We start from the raw sequence: 19599 nt of genomic DNA on the forward strand, positions 1-19599 counted from the left end.
GGGTGAACATAACGGATTTCTAACAAATGTTTTAAAATGACACTTTTAGACCACCTCAAATAGCTCCATAAGTACGGAAAAGCCAGATTAGCTTTAAGCTCTTCAACAGAAATTCACTAAAAAAAGTCAGCAAATTTTGACTCTGAAATAGGACTTTCAACCGAGTTAACCACGAGTACTAGGTTTCTTCCCCTAGCATTGCATTTCCGCTAACAATCCTTTAAATTGAAAATGACGTTGCTCTAGATGTCTAATTTTTTAATCAGAAAGCGCCGTGCGAAAGAAAGATATCTAAGAAGCTCAGAGTATTATCTCTTTCATTTTGGACTTCTGAAAGTGAGTTAATGCTGTCCGGTGAATCTGAAGAAGTAAGATTTGCAGGTGGTGGCAATTACAAGTAGCTTTATTAGCCACAATTGTGTAGCACGTACATTTTTGCAAGAGTTATTATGCCAAACCATACTGATTGCTTGTTTGAACTAGACAATATGATAGGTTGATGGGACGGTTTAAACTATCACATACTAATGCTTGATTTCTAGAAGAAAATGTTAAATTGTCAAAATTGACTCATTTTTCTTAGCTTAATTCCTTCCACTGGTGGTCAGCTTTTAGTCCAAGATTTTAGCATAGAGCATACTGGTAAGTCCTCTGTTTGAACTTCTATGGAAGTGTTTGGTTTTCTGTTGCGGAAGAAAAATGTTGCACTAGTCTTGGGCAGTAATGACCTTGTGTCCTGTTTTTTCAGCGGTACTGACATCTGCAACTTTGAGTAGTGGTCACGATGATAAAGAAAAACATGGTCATTCGAAACCGATGCTACAACATATGACAAACATAAACTGCCATGGCAACTGAAATGTGAGAGGAACAGAACATTTAAAGATTGAGTATAAGACAATGGATTTCAAAATTAGATGGAAAGTTCAGTGTGTTTTTTGAAGAAGATAAGTATAAAGGAAATTTGATGTAGAGAATCACCTGCCCATTTTATATTACTCTAGAGCTCCAGCTCAGTTTCCTTGCAAAGATCTGCCCTGCAAAGAATTTCAGAAAAGGTGGGCTCAGGTGAGCAACAGATTTTTGAAAGTAATTTGGCCCCAATTTTACATTTTTTTTTAAAGATATCCTGTTCATACAGGTTTTTAGGAGAGGCAGCGAAGTAAAAAATTAGACCGTTATGCCACATCATTTTCCAAAGCAAGTGCATCATGTTCCTTCTTCTATGCATTTGAAGTTAGACTTATAAAGCTGACCTATCAGATCATGCCATTGATTACCACCCATGCATTTTTAACATGACTAGTCAGATACTTTTGCAGTATAGTGAACCATCTTCTGAATCTACGAATTAGAACATATACTGTAAGTTGTTTTTTCCTTTAAGGTTGAATTTAATTAGTAGTAACTAATTTCCATAATCCAATTTTATGCTTAGGTACTATTTTTGAACTTCCATTTTCGGTCGCAATATGTGATCTATCATCAATATGAGAGACAACTCAAGAACTTGAAACTTGAACTGTTAAAAAATCACGTAGTGGGATCCTAACAGATGTAAAATGCCCCATACACAATCAAATGCAGAGCATACAATTGATATTTTGAACTGAATTCTTAGGAGGATTTTTCTCTGCACTGATTGATCAACCTTTTGCTATTTGGATAAAGGCAGGCATCTAAAGATGACAGAGGAATCAGAAAATATTTTGCCACGTTTCATATGCATTGCAATTTTCCAAGAGCTGTTATTTTAGATGATTTCTAAAAGTTCTTTCTACAGTTGGAAAGTCCCAAATCTGAGCTCACTTGTTTCAACTTGCAATATAACTAAAATAGAATATCTTCTAGGGTTCACTTAATCCTCAAATATATATCGTTTACCTTCTCAGTGAATAGGATGAACAACAGGAGACTTTTAACATTTTAAGATTTTGACCAAGTTTAAATAATATATCACTTTCCATTTTGGCATGACTGGATTGCTATCAAGTCATTGGATTTATCTAGTTGGTTTTAGCTACAAAAGCAGGATAATTGCCCACTTGAACTAGAAAACATTTGGCAGACTGTCCCAATGACAACTGAATATATAAGATGACACTGATAAACTATGGTGTTGGAATTCTGTTTTTAGGAGTAAAAGTGTGAACAATGAAGTTAAATAATTCAATTGGATCTGCCCCAGCTGTCTTGTCAGCATCACCGGACATGTTACAAAGTTAATTCGCTGCACTGCAGTTTATAACCTGATTCTTGCAGTCAAAAAAGAAGCCTGCACGAATCGGGAAGTTTTTTGGAGCCATGGGATTTCTCCCCATTGATTACCATGTTTGAGTTCAAGGCTTGGATTTACCCAATGTACATGTTTTATGGGCAATTGCATGCATCTCAAGAGGATTAGTATCATCCCTTGCTTGTTCCAACTTGACAGTTTGTAAGCCCAAACAAAGAAAGGTCCAGCGTTGGGAACACGTTAGAAATTTTATAAAATTCATCTAGCGCACTACAGTTTATAGCCTGATTCCTGCAGTCTGAATAGAAGTCCGTATAAATAGGGAAGTAGTTTAGGGCAATGGGTTTGCTCCCCATTGGTTGCAACGCTTGGACATTGGAGTGAGGTGCAATGATATCCCTAAATTAAGAAAAGGAATCCGAAAAGGAAAAATGAAGCTAAATAATAGCTTCTCAAGTCACAGAAACACAGCACCTAAATTGTAGTAAGAACTTTTACAGCTTAGTAGACTGTGTTCTTCATGCCACAAAGATCTGTAGTTTACAGATTCTGCTTCTAGTTTACAACTACAGCTGCAACATAACCCTTGATATTTATTCAAATCAAGATCTTGAATATGTTATTCAATTGATTCATTGGAAGGAAACACAAAGTCTTCGTCATGAGGTTTCGGAGACACAAGCAGAGCAGCGTAGAGACGTAGACGATCTTCCTCAGAATAACTTCTTGATAGGGGTCTTCGCATTCTGATGAAAGATAAAGAGCTCAGTGCAAATCGGGCTTTGTGGCGTCGCCATGCCAACTGGATTGCTACTGCAGCCCATGTACGCCAACCTGGAGAATAATACCTGGCAGTTCGCTTGAGCTTGTCGCTGAGAAATGTATAGCGGAAATGCTGAGTGACATAGATGATATCTTTGGCCTCCAGCCCAAATGCCTCAGTTGTGTCCATGCTGATGATTGTTGAAGCCGAGAGAGGGAGGCGGTGTACGAATGACCGGCGGAGACACCAAGAAAGTAATTCATCGCCGCAGAAGTTTCCAGGGCCCAGCATGCAAGAGCTAGTAACACCATTGGTTAGCTGGTTTGTGCTGCAGAAGTGGCCTCGAACTATGAAGAGCATTCGTTGCACTGGATCACCTTCTCTTGCTATCTGCAAAACAAAGTTGAGACCTTTCAATATCAATTTTGTAGAGGAACTAATTTCAGTTTTGTTGTGTTAGTACTGGTAAGAAGTTCATTTATATAGTTCTTTTGTCAAATCTAAGAAACAATTTCAAAACTATATTTTTTAATTCTTGAAACCATCTCATTTGGGGAAAAAACTACTCGTACACGATTTTCTGTAAAACTCTTTCTAAATGATCAGCTTCTGTTTCTAATATAGTTTCTGAAATTATATTTAGGAGGACCTGCAACTAGAAATCTTTTGAATGCAAAATTGTGTCGGATATCTCAAGCACAATGGGATTATGAAATTTGTGCCCCTTTCCAGCTTAATCAATTATTGGAATGTAATGGATTAAATCAAGTCTATTTAAATTTATATGTACCGTCTCGCCCTTTGTGAAAAGCATCGATTTGACCCGATCGCAGATGTTTTCCAAAACCAGTTCGTCCATGTGTTGAAACAGGGGCACCTGCACAATTTCAAATTTGAACAAATTTATGACTTTTTCTCATACAGTACTGGTTCATGTGTCCCTGCACAATTTCAAATTCAAACAAATTTATCTTAACTTCAACACTAATGATCTAATATTCAATATCAAGACAATTGTAGTTCATTTGGTTGAGCATAATTAAGGAGGGTGATGGTATATTTGTTGATTACACCATCTTTCAAGATTCAAACCCTTAACAGGATTATGCCCTGGACCACTTTGAGAAAATGGAAATCCGAGCCTTTGATTCTCAGCTGAAGATATATAAGCATAGGTTTGAAACAGAATCACAAATGGTAAATGGTATACATTCTAAACTATAAATATAGACATTTTAAAAAGGAATTAAATTAATGGAAAAAAAACTGCAGAAGCTACAAACTATATACTATAATTAATTTTTTGACCTTTTCAAGTCTTGCTACTGAGCACTTCTTCAACTAAAAGATAGAAAGCAACAATCGATTCAAGCCATTTGGTGTTGATATTGAATTTTAACTTTTATAAGAATGAGTCTAGTATTGAGAATAAACACAGGGATTTTAGCTACTTAGATAGTCTAATGACTCTAAACAATTGTGCTCAATATTACATGTAAATTATTGGATTATTCAAACAACAGAACACATTCCTCTGTTAATTAGGTAGTGTCATTTTCGACAAGATTTGCAACTTTATTGGGGAGACTCGGTTTGATAAATTGGTGATACCTGGCGCACAAGATCTAAACAGAGGTGATATTTGATGTCTCGCCTAAGACCTTCAGGCAAATTGTGAATCATTGCACTTTCATCCACACCACGCATTGCAGCCCATTTCTGCCGTTCATAGTTTCTCACTCTCTGTCTCAGATGTTGAGGCAGTTGCTTGCGCTTCATCCACCATTCAATGTTTCTCATTTTGAGCTGCATGGATTGTTTCCTAGAAGCTGCAGCTTGCAGAAATACCTTCAACACACACGATCAAATCCAAATGTTTACCTTAGTAAACCTCAAAAAATTTCCAAATTTAGAAGTCTCAGGATAAATCACATCTAAAGACCAAACTGAATGATCAGAGATAGGGGTCCTATAGTTTAGATAAGAAATGGGTGCGTCAAGAAATTACTTGATTATAAGTAATCTATACGGTGAACCTAAAAATATCATTTAGCAATAACCCCCATACATAACATCTCATTCTTCACGATAATGGATCTAACATTTTTATATTCTTTATCCTTACAACACTTTCCAACAATTTTAATAGATTCTCCAAAGTTTCATGCCCAGAATTGCAAAAGTATATCTCAACTTAGAAATTGGAGGTCACCTTTATATTGCCAATGAGCATTGTGACTAGAAGCAATCCACTGGTTAAAATTATAATGTTGAAAATCACCTCCAGCCATTCTGTAGTGCTCTCCAAATTGCCAAATGTGCTGTCAATAATATTAGCTTATCAGTCTAAATCCATCCATTGACATATTCAAATAATGTCCGAAAGCAGGGAAAATTTAAAACAAAGAATCTAGCCGCTTACGAAAAAATGCCATAATATACTGACAACAATACCTTAGTGTCATTAAACCCCAAAATATTGGGAACAGTATCTTTTCTATCCGGTTTTGGTTTATAACTAGAGGAACCACCCATTTATAAGCCCCGAAGTTGAATTTACCATTTCCTTTTATGCAGATTGCATGCACAGTAGCATTTATACTCCAAGCTACTCTCTCTGTATTGGTCACCAGAGATGAACCATAACTTATAGGACTGCCACAGCCCAGAACGCTAGAATCACAGCCATTGGTGACTTCACATTGCTTCTGTAGACATTTTGCTGTTCTTTGAATACCAAGCAGATACCAACAACCACCGGCAGCCTAACAATGAAAACCCCCAAAAATAGCGTAATTGATCAATTTAAAGCAGTTGGAAGAACATAGAAATACACCTCTCATGTATTCCTAAGAAGTTAAGAGCTAAGTACTAGAATATGAAAAACCAGGAACGGCTTCCTTCCTAGATATGAGCAAGTTCATCTACCTTACTTTTCTTGCATCTTGATGATGGATCACGTAGTGTGATCCAAAACATTGATGGTAAAAAAATGTTACACAATCAAACCCAGAAAAAAGAATTCACTGATATGAAAAATTAGAAATCTGATATCACTAGAAGTAAAATCATCAATTAAGCACAACAATTATGAGATTATGCACAGCTTGCACAATCGGTGCAGATTACTTAAAACTTTGGAACATATCTTTAGAAAAGGAGTTAATCAGGAAACACACTTACTTGATGCTAATTTATAGGACTACAAATTATTCAGCCTTTCATGAGGAAGTTAATAAATAAGATATTTAATCATTTCACAATATCAAAATACAGTGCTTGTTTGATTCAATGGTAATCAACTCACATGAGCGGCAACAAAGTATGCAAGCATGTTCAAGGCAAAGCCCGCCCAGATTGTGCCAAAAACATAACCAGTTACATGCTGCATTCTTCGAAGAAGACTGATTGAGTGATACACTTTGGGAAGATACTGGAACAAAAACATAATCAAGAAAACGCTCATAACCATCACAACGTCTCCTTTCTCTATAAGCACAGGAGCCACTGCCCATAAGACGATCTGAGAACAAGGTAAATAGAATTCAAGTCAAATTTACTTCAAAATTTATTATCTAGTAGTATTCATACACAGCAAAAACAAAAAAAATTCCAGTCAATCTAAGAGATGTTTTTACTTCATCAAAAACAAAATTAAAAACTATCATAAATGTTTTTTAACATCGATGTTTGGAATCAAAAATCACATTCCGTGATGAATCATTAAGGTGAAACCGAGTATAAGAGAGCAAAAGAAAACTATGCTTGGTTTCATCCTGATGATGGATCACAGAATGTGATTCGAAACATTAATATTGGAAAACTTTGACAACCAAATCCAGAAGTGTTTGCCAATAATGAACTATGTATCTATGCCTGACCTGAGGAAAAGGCAGAATAACAAAAACGTCAAATAAAAATCCCTTTCTGGATCCCAGGTAATGTAGAGCTATGGAACGAGGATCCGTCATGAGCTTTCCAGAACCTACAACGAGAGATTCCTTTGGAACATATGCTAACTTCAGCTGCAGCCATATATTCCACAGATGCATTGCATCACTCATGGATCTCAAAGCTGTGACTGTTATAGCAAACCAACCATCCACGTAGAGACACATAAAATTAGCACTGACGGAGAGAGCGTAGAAGAATAATGGGTCTATGGCTAACCCCAGTCCACATATGAGAAGAAAGAAGCGGTTCCATTTCTGAACAGCTCTGCTCCTTGGGTCTAGAACTCTGCCGAATATCCACTTGTTGTGAATTGAGATCTGGCATGTTTCTACATGGTTATCATTATCCAGTGTGTCTACACTCAAACCCATGCTTAAGGCCTCTGGATGCTGTGCATTTTTGGTGCTTGGGCACATATATGAGGGGCTTTCAAATTCTGGAGTTGCATTACTTCTATAATCTCCAAAGAGTATTGGAAAATTAGAATTTTCTATTCTGCTTAATTCATTGCTTCTCTTACCAAAAAGCTTCGACCTGATTGCTTGCCCTCTTCTCCCTAGTCTTACTCTCCACCTGCCAAATTAAACATAGGGTGAAGCACTTATGAATATGTATCTCTGGATTTCTCATAAAATCTCAGAGAAATCAAATATTGCTTACAAGAATATTATTAGGTTTTATGAAGCTCATATGTTTTTGAAATAATATGAATCCAACTCCATTTCTTGAAATTTTAAAAGTACACAATGCTTCTGGCTTCTATTTTACAAATTTTCTTAAGAAAACCAAGGATTTACGCTAATCTTGTATCATGTAATCATTTTACTTATTTAAAATCGCTACCAAACAATTCCTAATCCTCATTCCATGTTGAAGTAGAATCATTAAGTACCAAATGATTTTCAATACCAATAAGCCAGCAGACACAGCTAAATATAAAATTTTGATTTAACACATTAGGAATGATTACCAGCTAGAGAACAACTCAAATGCTAGTGTGATTGTCACTAGCCAGTGGGCAGACAAAATACAAAATTGGGATTTAACTAATTAGTGAAATATTGTCCGCTAGAGATCAACTCAACGATTATAGGTGAAATGATTACTTACAGGGCGGATCACTCAAATGATTACCCACAATTTGAATTAGTACACTTACTATAATAGGAGGAATAATTAAATCTAAAGGTAAGCCTCGCAATTGAACTCAGAAGTCATGTCTGCAAGCAACTAATGACCAAGTGGGGATTATCATGAAATATTTGGTCCTTATTTTCCCAACCTTGTGTAAGTACTATTGAATCACTCAATTGAGCACAAGCATCATGAGATATATAACAAACCTCAAGCTCAGCAGAATAGGATGGTTCTAATATTACTGTAGAACAAAACCCTCGGTCCAAATGACAAATAGATGGATGAAAGATCAAATTGCTGTGGAATTAAGTCCACAACAGAATTTAGAACCGGCTTGTGATTCCAGTAATAATTTTCAATCTGTAACAGGGGCACACAACAACTCTAGACCATGTTGGCATCCAAGAAAAGATCACGACTATTCTCAAATCCATTAACAAAACTTTTAGTGCTTGTATTGGGAGACTGAACAATGCTTGGTCTTCAATCAGTCGGGTATTTAAGAAAGTTCTGTAACTTGGAATATGATTTAAGATTTATTCTAAGAAAATCTATGAAAATTCTCAATTTAATCCATACAAAAAATGATAATGGTATACTTCGGCCCACTTCATTTCATAAGTACTCTGTTTTCTGCCTACTCAAACTAGTATTGAATATCTCTTACCCAGATTTTCCCCTGTTTAGTCGCCGATATTCATTCTGCGCCTCCATTTGAACTGGGTTGCTTCACTCGGCCTTCACTTATTTCGCTTGTCCTGAATCTAGTACAGGCATTGTTTTTTCAATTTTATCAGAGAATTAAAAACTCACAAATAAGCTCCCTCTATCCAGTCATCTATAAACAGCATCACCATATATCTGAGAAGTTTCAAAAGTAGCCTGACCTCAACCCATCCCTGGGAAGTTTTGGTCAAATTAAACCTCAAATGGCATCAGCTTAAAAATGGGAAAAATGCATAAATATGATGAGGTAGATAAGACTGAAATTGCAGCCCACAATTTCTCCGACTAATAATTATCAAAGAGCGAGGATATTTTTGTATTGTAGCTAAATTCTGAAAAGGATTGGGGCATTGAATATTAAAGGAAATAATGAATGAGCCACAATTCTGCACCAGTGTAGAAGAAACCAAAAAGGCGAAGAGGAAGACGAAGAGACAACCATGACTGTGAATGTGATAGGACGCCGTACATGAAATAAACTCATCCATCTACGACACCGAATATATGATTGACATGATCGTGGTTCCTGATCTCTACAAATGGCAAAATCCTCACTTTCTGCTGTTGATGGCCCCATGGGTCATCAAATGTAAGGACAAGTTTGTTTCAATCTATAAATGTACGTTTGTGTATTTCACCTATTAACCACCCGAATTCGAAAGTAAGGAAAAGCCATGGAATTCCCTCAATGCTAACTACTGAGTCGGGTTTATCTGAAGCTGAAAATGTAATTTTTATTACAGAGCCGCTGTTTGATTTGTTGAGGGGAATTGATGGCAGTGATGAGTTGTGTCGAGTGGAGGAATTCAAACCTTTTGAATTTGTAAACCATGGTGTTGTTCAAACAGTAAGATGTTTTAGGCTTATCCCTTGGCATCCGCCGAACCAGATTTAACCAATTATTGTTTCCATGTTACTCTTGTCAGTGAAGTACTTGTAAGTATTCGTTAAAGATCAAAAAGGTGATAATTTTCTACTGAGTAAATTCGATGGAAGTGGTTCACCCTATTAAAGAGAACGACCAAACTCACAAATAAAATTGGTAAGTACAAAAGATTCCAGCTAATCTTTATAGGAAATTTCTTCTATGATGAATTGTACACGGACTCGGTTATCTTTGAGATCAAATGCATTTTTTATCAAAATTGAAAAAATAAAAAATACAATGGATTTTGTTAAAATTTATATCATTTATTCTGTTGTGCATAATCTGTATGTTTATAATAGAAAATAACAAAAAAATTGAGAAAGAATCACTATGCTTTCAGACATTTGAAAAAAAAAAAAATTTGACTTTTGATACATTTTGTTTAGATCATAGCATTGCCATTGTTTAGTCCTTGTAAAATAATATAATTCTCAAGGGCGGAAGTGAATATTTTAGTGTTTTGTTTTTTTAAGAAGAGTTTTGATATAAATAGAGTGATAAAGTCTAAAGAATAACAAGTACCACGTAGTGGGATGTACTTCTGGTTGTAGCTATAGTTAATTGTAGTTACTTCCGGTTGTAACTATAGTTAATTGTTTTTTAATTAAAAGAGGGGTTAAAATTTTATTGAATATCAAAGAGAGCAGAACAACACAAAAAACAAAGAGAACTACATAGCTTTATCCTGGTCCACAAGTTGAACCAACATCTGAGATAATTCAAGGGGAAGCATCCTATGATCAAGAATATTCCAAACCGGCCCTTGCTCCGAGGCCCATTTAGCCAAACAATCAGCCACATCGTTCCACTCACGAGGGATATGCATAAAAGACACAGAATCTAGAGAATTGAATAATTGAATGATCTGCTGAATAACCAGACCCAAATGCCAATCCACATGCACAAGTTTCCTATTATGCAATAAGTTCACAACCACCTGCGAGTCAGTCTCACAGATGATTCTTTTCCAGCCACGTTGACAACATTGTTCCACTGCAACCAAGATAGTCAGGGCTTCCATGAGGTTATTAGTATGGTAACCCTTGTATATAGAAAACGAAAACTGAATATCACCAGAACTATCACACCCAACTCCCCCAATACCAGCCGAACCAAGATTTCCTCGAGAAGAACCATCAATGTTGATTTTAAGAGTGCCCGCCTTAGGAGGAGACCAATGTCCCTGACGATTAACACATTGAGAGTGTTGCTTAGCTCTATTCCCAGAGCGGGTGTGGGGGACCGAGGGAGTGCAACCCTGAAGAGGAAAGGAGAGACGAGAGTAAATACCAACATCAGTAGGATCCAAACCCCCACCAATGTCAAATTTGGCTAGGAGTGTTTCCTGAAGAGAATTAACAATTTCCCCCCACAAGTGCCTGATCTCAAACTGCAAATCATGAAAGATCCACCTATTCCTCTCAAGCCAAACATGCCATAAAATAAGGGAAGGGTTGATAGTCCAAGCAACCTGAAGAAAAGAAGTCTTGGAAGGGGAATGGCCCAAACGGTCCCAAAATTTAGACAAAGAGGAAACATGCCAGCACGTGCATCCCCACACACTCCACCAGAAGTGCCAAATATGTTTTGCAAAGGGGCACTGGAAAAAAAGGTGAGATACAGTCTCGTCACTATTGCAGTAGAGAACACAAATGGAAGGCCCCTGGAAGCCTCGCTTGCAAAGATTATCCCAAGTAAGACAACGATTGTAAACCAAAATCGAGAGGAAAAAGTTACACTTAGGCCATGAAAAACTATTCCAAACTTTCGTCCACTAAGGGACCTCCACCTCACCAAAAAGTTGATTCATCAGCGCAAGGTACCCAGAAGAAACAGAATACTTGCCAGAAGAAGCACCTCCCCAAGCCAAAACATCAAGTTCTTGCAACGATTTACACTCCCTAGAAGCCAATATCTGTGATAGTTCCAACCGATCTCCCAGTGAGCCACCCAGAGGCCAATCAAAAGAATTCTTCCATCTATAACCCACAACAAGGCCCAGGTTAAAAGCCTCCTTATAATGAGCCACCTTATTCCATCCAGCAAAAAGGAAAGAATCACAAATAGCTTGCAAGTGAGGATGAGAGGAAAGGAGAGGAGGATGCCCATTCTAAGAATCACTCCAAAATAGAGCCTCAGTGCCTCTATTGCAGATCCAAAATAAACTTCTCTTCACCAAGTGAGCACCAATCTTGAGGGTATTCCACACCATAGAGCCTCTTCCCTCAAGAGAAAACCTAGAAATATCTGAAGGTTCAACACCAGGTAAATACTTGTGTGACAGGATACGGGCCCAAAGCTGAGACTAACTAGTACACCAACGCCAATAGAGCTTGGCAGCAAGAGCTTGACTGCACAAGATAGCAGACCGAAGGCCAAGGCCTCCTTCCTTTTTTGGCTTGCAAATAGTATCCCAATTGATGAGGCTCCATTTGGTATGTTGCAAATTGCCACTCCAAAGAAATTGGTGGGAGAGGGCATCAAAATCCTTAAGAAAATACATCAAGGTAGCTTGAACCATGCTTTTGTATATGGGAAGAGTCTGAATTACAGATTGAAGGAGTGTCACCCTACCAGCAGTAGAAAGCCACCTTTGAGTCCAATGATTGACCCTTTGTCGAAGTTTGTCAAGCAAGCTTTTCCAAAAAAGCCTAGGTTGTCTACCCACCACAATAGGGACCCCCAAGTAAGTCAGAGGGAGAGACACAATCTGAAATCTCAGGATATTAGCAATCCTCTGCTGGATTGGCTTAGGAGTGTTGAAAAAAAAAATAGAGGACTTGTGGTCATTAATTTTCTGCCCAGAGACAGCCAAATAAGTATCCAAGGTGAGCCGAAAGGCTTTAGCTTCCCTAATCTGAGCTCTCCTAGCAAGGGCAATATCATCAACAAACTGGAGGTGAGAAAGAGTAAGCAAACCATTTCCCCATTGCCATCCTTGAATCAAATTTTGGAAAACATGAAACTTGATAAGTCTACCAAGTCCCTTAGCCATAATGATAAATAAATAAGGAGAGATGGGATCTCCCTGGCGAAGACCTCTAGAAGCCCCAAAAAGCTCCATCAGTTCACCATTAAGGAGGACTGAGAAGGAAGGAGTAGTAACACAGTTAAGAACCCATCGAACCCATTCTTGACTGAAGCCAAACGCTAGAAGAACTTTTTGCAAGAAATCCCAATTGACTCTGTCATAAGCCTTAGCCATATCAAGCTTAATAAACATAGCACATTCCCTGGAAGTACACATAGAGTGAATAGCTTCAGAAGCAATAACCACCCCATCCAAAATTTGTTTTCCTACCACAAAAACCCCTTGTTCCTTAGAGATAACCATGGGAAGGAAAACTTTAAGCCTCTTTGCTAGGAGCTTAGTGATGATTTTATAGACCACATTACAAAGAGCAATGGACCTAAAAAAGTCTAGCTGATTAGCCTCTTCCTTCTTCGGAATAAGGACTAAGAAAGTAGCATTCAAGGCCCAAAGCATTTATTTGTTTGAATAGGACTCCTAAACCACATCCAAAAGGTCATGATTGATAATATCCCAAAATTCCTGAAAGAATTCAACAGGGAAGCCATCAGGCCCCAGAGCTTTGCCCTTCTGCAAGCTGAAGACCACCCCCTCCAAGTCAGACATACTAATTGGCCTCATAAGAGAATCATTCATCTCCCTGGTCACAATGAAAGGAATACAAGACAAGATAGTATTCTCCTCAATCTCTATTGGAGGTAAATCATCTGAAAACAGAGCAGAGTAAAACTAAATAGCTTCCCTCGAAATAGCTTGAGAAGAAGTTAGACGCGTCCCATTAGAAGTAACAAGAGAAGAAATGTAACTCCTGTTATGTCGAGCCTAGATAGATTTATGAAAAAATGCAGTGTTCTTGTCCCCTTCTTGAAGCTAGTCAAATCAAGCCTTCTGTTTCCAATAAAGTTCTTCTCTAAGATCCCACTCAGCTAAATCAGCAGAAGCTCGAGATTCTGCAATGCCAAGAGCTTCTGAAAAACCCAGATCCTGAATCTACTTGGTAATAAAATCAAGCTGATCTTGAGCCCTCTTTTTCATAATATGGAGACTACCAAAACAATTCTTGTTCCAATGCTTCAACTTCCTTTTAACATATTGAAGTTTTTTAGAGAAGCAAAACATAGCAATGCCATAGACAAGACCTCCCTGTCTCTACCAATGAGCCATTAAGTCATGAAGAGAAGAGTCTTGAAGCCACATCAGCTAGAACTTAAAGGGAGGCTTCTTGGGGACAGCAACATAACTAGCTGTGAGCTTAATAGGCCAGTGTTCAGAACCTCTCCAATCAAGAATTTTAGAAGAGAGCGAAAGAGAGCCAGAATTCCAAAAGCAAAAAACAAGGAACTTGTCCAAGCGTTCTGAGATAGCATCGTTTCCAACCCTTCGATTGTTCCAAGTAAAGAGCCCATTGAGAGGTTTGACATTGGAGAGATGTAAAAATCAATATTTTGTCGAAGAAGCTCAAAAGAAGGACCCAAGCGCACCAGCCCACCCCTCTTCTCCTCTAAACTGAGAACAGAGTTGAAGTCTCCAGCCACAATCTAAGGCAAGAAAGGATGATAGCTTCTAACATGCCTAATATGATCTCAGAGCTTACACTTGCCAGGGAGATCAATAGGAGCATACACATTAGTAACAAGAATCATCTCTCCAATTTCTAGAGAGGAAGCAACCATTGAAAGAGCCGAGAGACAAGAGACCAAGTAAAGTGGCGTAACTTTTTTTGGATCCCAGCAGATGGCAAGACCACTAGAGCTCCCCAAAGCACCAACACACTGACATTGGCCAAGAAACCAAATGTTAGGAGCACATCTTAACATGGAGTCCACTAAAAGCTTGGTCTCCTAGATACAAAGGATATCCAAAGAATGCTCAACCACTAGCTCGTGAATAGCTTTTTGTCTGGGGATGCTATTCAACCCCCTCACATTCCATGAGAGAATAATCATTAAGTAGAGTGGGGAAAATGCTCATCCAAAGGCTTGACAACCCCAAACTCTACCAGTAAATCTCCTGTAAGTTTAATTTTTTCCTGATCCTTCTTTCACCCAACTCTTGAGGGAGTAGGAAAAGAGACTTTCTTAAATGGTCTTTGCATCAAGCCCAAAGCAAGAGAAGATCCCTTTCCTTTACCAGAGAAAAACACATCTTTAACCAAATCTACCAGAAGAACATCATTTTCCTATGGAGCAGGAGAAACCACAAGGGCACCAGACTCAGGGCCAATAGAAGTCTCCGGCATATGTTGAACTATAACATCCTGGTTGCCACTAAGAGTAGAACTCCTCCCCTCTGAACCAGTAGTTGCAGATGGAGCCTCTACAGGAATACCTTCCTCTATAACCATATTGTCAAGAACCTCAAAACGATTAAACCCTGAGTCCACTTGCCAATCTAGATGAGATCACTTCTGACCCCACCCCTGAGCATGGTTTCGAGCCGAGATAAAACCATCCTTATCAAGACCAGTAGTACTGGATGGCCTTGGCCCCTGACTTGAAGTGTTCATTTGAGCTTTCCCTTTACCTGCACTATCAGTCTGAACATTTCCTTTTCCACTAACATTTTGACCATTCCCCTTACCATCATTAGCCATCCTTGGGCCAGAAAACCCAACAGGGGTACCCTTACCTTTGGAGGCTTGAGGGCATTGACGTTGTAAATGACCATACACATGACAAATGCATCAATAGAAGGGAATAGATTCATAGTCTAGTTGTTGGATCCAAGAAGCAGAGCCAAGACAAATTTTTAGAGAATCTGGTAAAGGATTATTTAAATCAATTTCAACACAAAGACAGGCATAGGAAATAACCTTTTTGTCCAAAGATTGATGGGCTATAGCAGTCGAATTTCCAAGCACAGAGGCAATTTGTCGCAAGATATCCTCACGCCAAAACTCCAAAGGAAGTTGTAGCAGGCAGACCCAAACAAGAACTCTCAAAGGAAGATCCTCAACAAAATTGAACCCCGGATGCCAGGGTTTGACAAAAAGACCTACACTGTCATAAAAATATGGGCCTCTCTCAAAGACCCGGTTCCGATCTAACATGCAAGAAAAATTCACCAAAAAGTAGTTGTTCCCAGCCAACATAATATCCATATCACCTTTCACCTACCATGAACAGCGAATCCAAGCTTCCAGAGCCGCCAGGGAAATCCAAAGACCAAGAAACTTGCATATCAATGCATGTGTAGCCAAATAGTCCACATCCTCCATTACTGCTTCTAGAGGAATAACCAGCATAGGCTAATCTTGGCTACATGGAAAACAACCATTAACTTTATTTAACTTCTAGAGCTCACTAACATAAAATGGCTCCTTCTCTTGTGACCTCACCCCAAGAAAAGATCCATCACAACTAGAGGCTCCAACAAGAATGAGACTTGTGGAAACTCCACTCGCAGCCATAAGAGCCAGGCAAACAAACTTTGAAATATAAAAGTTGAAAAAAAGCTCTTAAAATCTATTTTCCACAATAAACACAAACCCTGCACAAGAATAATCGTCCAAAATATTGAATCTACACCAGATTGAAGAGAAATGGGGCACTCTCCCTATGCATGCACATCCCAGCAACAACAAAACCCTCACACACGGCAACTTCCACTTCCTATCCTCCCTTCATCGTAGCTCAACTATAGTTAATTGTAGTTATAGTTAATGAAATTTAATTATAGTCAATAAAATAAATATTTATTAATATAATTATTAAAGTAAGATTAATTGAAGCAATGTATTTTTTTAGATTTGCTCATTTTTACATTAAATTAAAGTGAAAAATCTAAAAGACTAAAACTTGTGCATAAAAAATAAATATTTTCTATAAATAAATTGTATTTAATCTACATAATTTGTCTCCCTACATTTTGATTGGGATATATGCAAAAAAAAATCACAATTTTTTTAAAACAATAAAAAATAGTGATATATAAAATAAAATAAAAATTCTTTTGATCTTTATGAAAATATTCTTTTACAGGTAGACTCAAATGTATTAATTCATTCAAAATTTTGATTGAGTCTTATATTTAAGCCACTAACCCCCTTTAGCATGAATTTAGCTAAATAAATTGGAATATGGAGAACCTTCGAGAAAAGGGCTCCTATAACGCAAAATCTATTCAACCAATCATATAATTTTAATAACATATAAAATTTATAAATGATTGATAAAACTTTAGAGGTATTTTAATTATTGAATAATATTTACTTGTGATTGGTGAAACTAATATAGTTTTTAGAGAAATTGAATACAATAGTACTATTTCCTACAACAAGTACAATAAGAGAGTAATTTGAAAGAATATTGATATTAAAGTTTTAAGTTAACAATTATATATTCTTATTTTTATTGTCAAGATTTATGTAGAAACTTTTCAATACTCAATTTTTATTAATATGACTAACAGAGGATTCTTTCTTCTGAGAAAAAGGCCTCAGACAGGGGAATCCTCATTACTCTTACCATTTCATATCACAAGCAGAGCTTCTTAGCAAGAATTCTTATGGCTCTTTACAATGTGTGGCATATTCAAGGGATTAAACTTGCTTTCACTTCTTTTGCCTTTGTTCTTCAGTAATTTGTTGATGATTCCTTCCTTTTTAGAGGTTCTCCAATAGTGGAAGCTAGAGAATGGAAGAATCCTCTTCAAGACTATGTCACTGCAGCAAGAAAATGTCAACTACTAAAAGAGTAAGATCTATTTTTCAACACTATGACTGACTTACAAAGCAATATTTGCAAGATCGTTGGTTGTTGAAATGTTAACCTTCTAGATACTTACCCTGGTCTCTCACTTATGGTGAAAGAGGTCTCCCCCTCTTTGTAGAATGGTATTCTAGAATAAAAAATTTAAAAAACTGGTTGGTTGGAAAGGTGATGGAAAGGGTGAGGTGTTTGACTTAACACACAACCTAGATTTTAACCACCCTATGGGATTCCTCTTAGACTCTTATCACCAGACCTATACACTAGGTCTTATCCAAGAATGGGCTTGTTTATGGTCTCTTGCAATGAACCCTTCTAAGAAAATCCAACCTTCACAAGGTGAGTCTCACTCTTCTAGACTCCAAGATCTTGGTTCAACCAAACACTCTTTCCCTTAGCATTGTAGGATCTTCCCCCTCTCCAATTCCTTCTTCTAGTGGCTAGTCACACAAGGATGCCTAGCCATCAATTTCTTCCAAACACCATGGAATTTTTGTGTGTCATGCTAAAAACTAGAAAATGCATACAATTCAGAAGGCAATCCTCTATTCCACTCATAATGAAGTTTTTCCACTATGGAATTAAGAGGAATTATCCATTATCTTCATTTTTTTTCCGTTGTTAACTCCTCATTCATCTCAAAAGAAATCAGTTAACTCCTGCAATCAAGGAAACTTATCATTCTAACTGAATATTCTTCAAATCTTCACCATTCATCTTCTTTATTCTTGACCATCGATTGGTTTTGGTATTCTATAAAAGGAATATTCTACCTCTCATTTTAGGGGATGCATTTGTTGAGTAACGAAACACTATCATTTTGAATACTCAAATACTCATGCATTCAAATATCTTCATCCTAGATAATTTAATTTATCATATTAGATTACATTGCATACATATAGATTAATTTTTCTTATTTCATTCTTAGCTTAATATACATAATCATCTAGATTAATTCATATCTATTTGCATAAAGAAAATCTCAAAAGTATAGATTAACTACATCCATTCTAGCTGAAATCTTGCATTCATATAGCTTTTAAATCCTTCATTCTTAGATTGGTCTATGCTTACTAAAGTCTCGATTCTAAGAGCACGTTCAAACCCAATCTAGATAGAAGGCAACAGGTCATATTGCTCAACCATTTAGGATGAACAATCTCATGTTTGTTCTTGGATGACCTGACAAGTAATGACTATGTTGAAGTGTGTTGTTGAAGCAGAGGCCCAAATTTAGCACTCAAATTTTTGGTGCCCACTGTGGGGAAAAAAAATAAAATTTCTGGCCTAACTTAAAATATTATGTTTAATTAAATTAAATATCCTCATCTTAAATTATTGAATTTAATTGTTCAAATAATTAGAATATTCAATTATGAGGCCATATATATTTTAATAAATCAAAAAATTTCTCCATTATTGTCTCTTCAATTCAGAATTGGAAACATTTAGTTAACTCAAATTAGAAAAAGAAATAAAACTAATTAACTCCTCATTCATCTCAAGAAAAATCAATTAACTCCTACAATCAAGGAAACTTTCCATTTTGACTAAATACTCTCCAAATCTCCATTATTCATCTTCTTTAATCTTGACCATCGATTGGTTCTAGGATTCTATAAAAGGAACCTTCTACCTCTCATTTCAAGGGGATGCAACTATTGAGTAACGAAACTTTGTCATTTTGAATACTCAAATACTCATGCATTTGAATATCTTCATCCTAGATGATTTAATTTCTCATATTATATTGTATTGCATACATTTGTTAGAATCTGAAAAGATTGATAACCCAAAAAACTAGTGCAAAGAATAGATATCTAAACTATTAATGCAAATGATATAAAATCAGAATAGCAACATAGAGTTAGTCTCCAAGAGAGTATTCCAAATACTAGATGCAAAATAGCATTAAGAGGATGCAAAAGAAATCGATCACAAATACAAGCTAGGTAGCATGCTTATATAGACTAGGAAGAGGGAGGAGGTGGCAACATTGACCAATGAGGAGCAACCATCTATTCGAATAAAGATAGCAAAGTATCTTCCTAAGATAGATAATGGATGCTCATATGTAGGAAGGTGACACCTCATAACCACTTTCTAAATAAG

General features: G+C 37.0%; 1 protein-coding gene across 1 annotated transcript; it reads right to left on the reverse strand.

Moving 5' to 3' along the window:
- Positions 1 to 2465: 2465 nt before the first annotated feature.
- Positions 2466 to 9026, reverse strand: LOC149547471 (cyclic nucleotide-gated ion channel 4-like). The gene is made up of 8 exons (XM_089791657.1): positions 8758 to 9026; positions 6881 to 7526; positions 6307 to 6522; positions 5454 to 5764; positions 5212 to 5320; positions 4611 to 4847; positions 3790 to 3876; positions 2466 to 3389 (listed from the first exon to the last, which is right to left on the reverse strand). Exons 1-8 carry the CDS (start codon positions 8802 to 8804, stop codon positions 2856 to 2858), a joined length of 2187 nt encoding a protein of 728 aa, XP_089647783.1. The 5' UTR covers positions 8805 to 9026; the 3' UTR covers positions 2466 to 2855.
- Positions 9027 to 19599: the final 10573 nt, after the last annotated feature.

This window comes from Cupressus sempervirens, chromosome 7, assembly GCF_028749045.1.
Source record: "Cupressus sempervirens isolate cs-2001-9-10 chromosome 7, ASM2874904v1, whole genome shotgun sequence".
In the NCBI taxonomy this organism is placed as follows: Eukaryota; Viridiplantae; Streptophyta; class Pinopsida; order Cupressales; family Cupressaceae; genus Cupressus; species Cupressus sempervirens.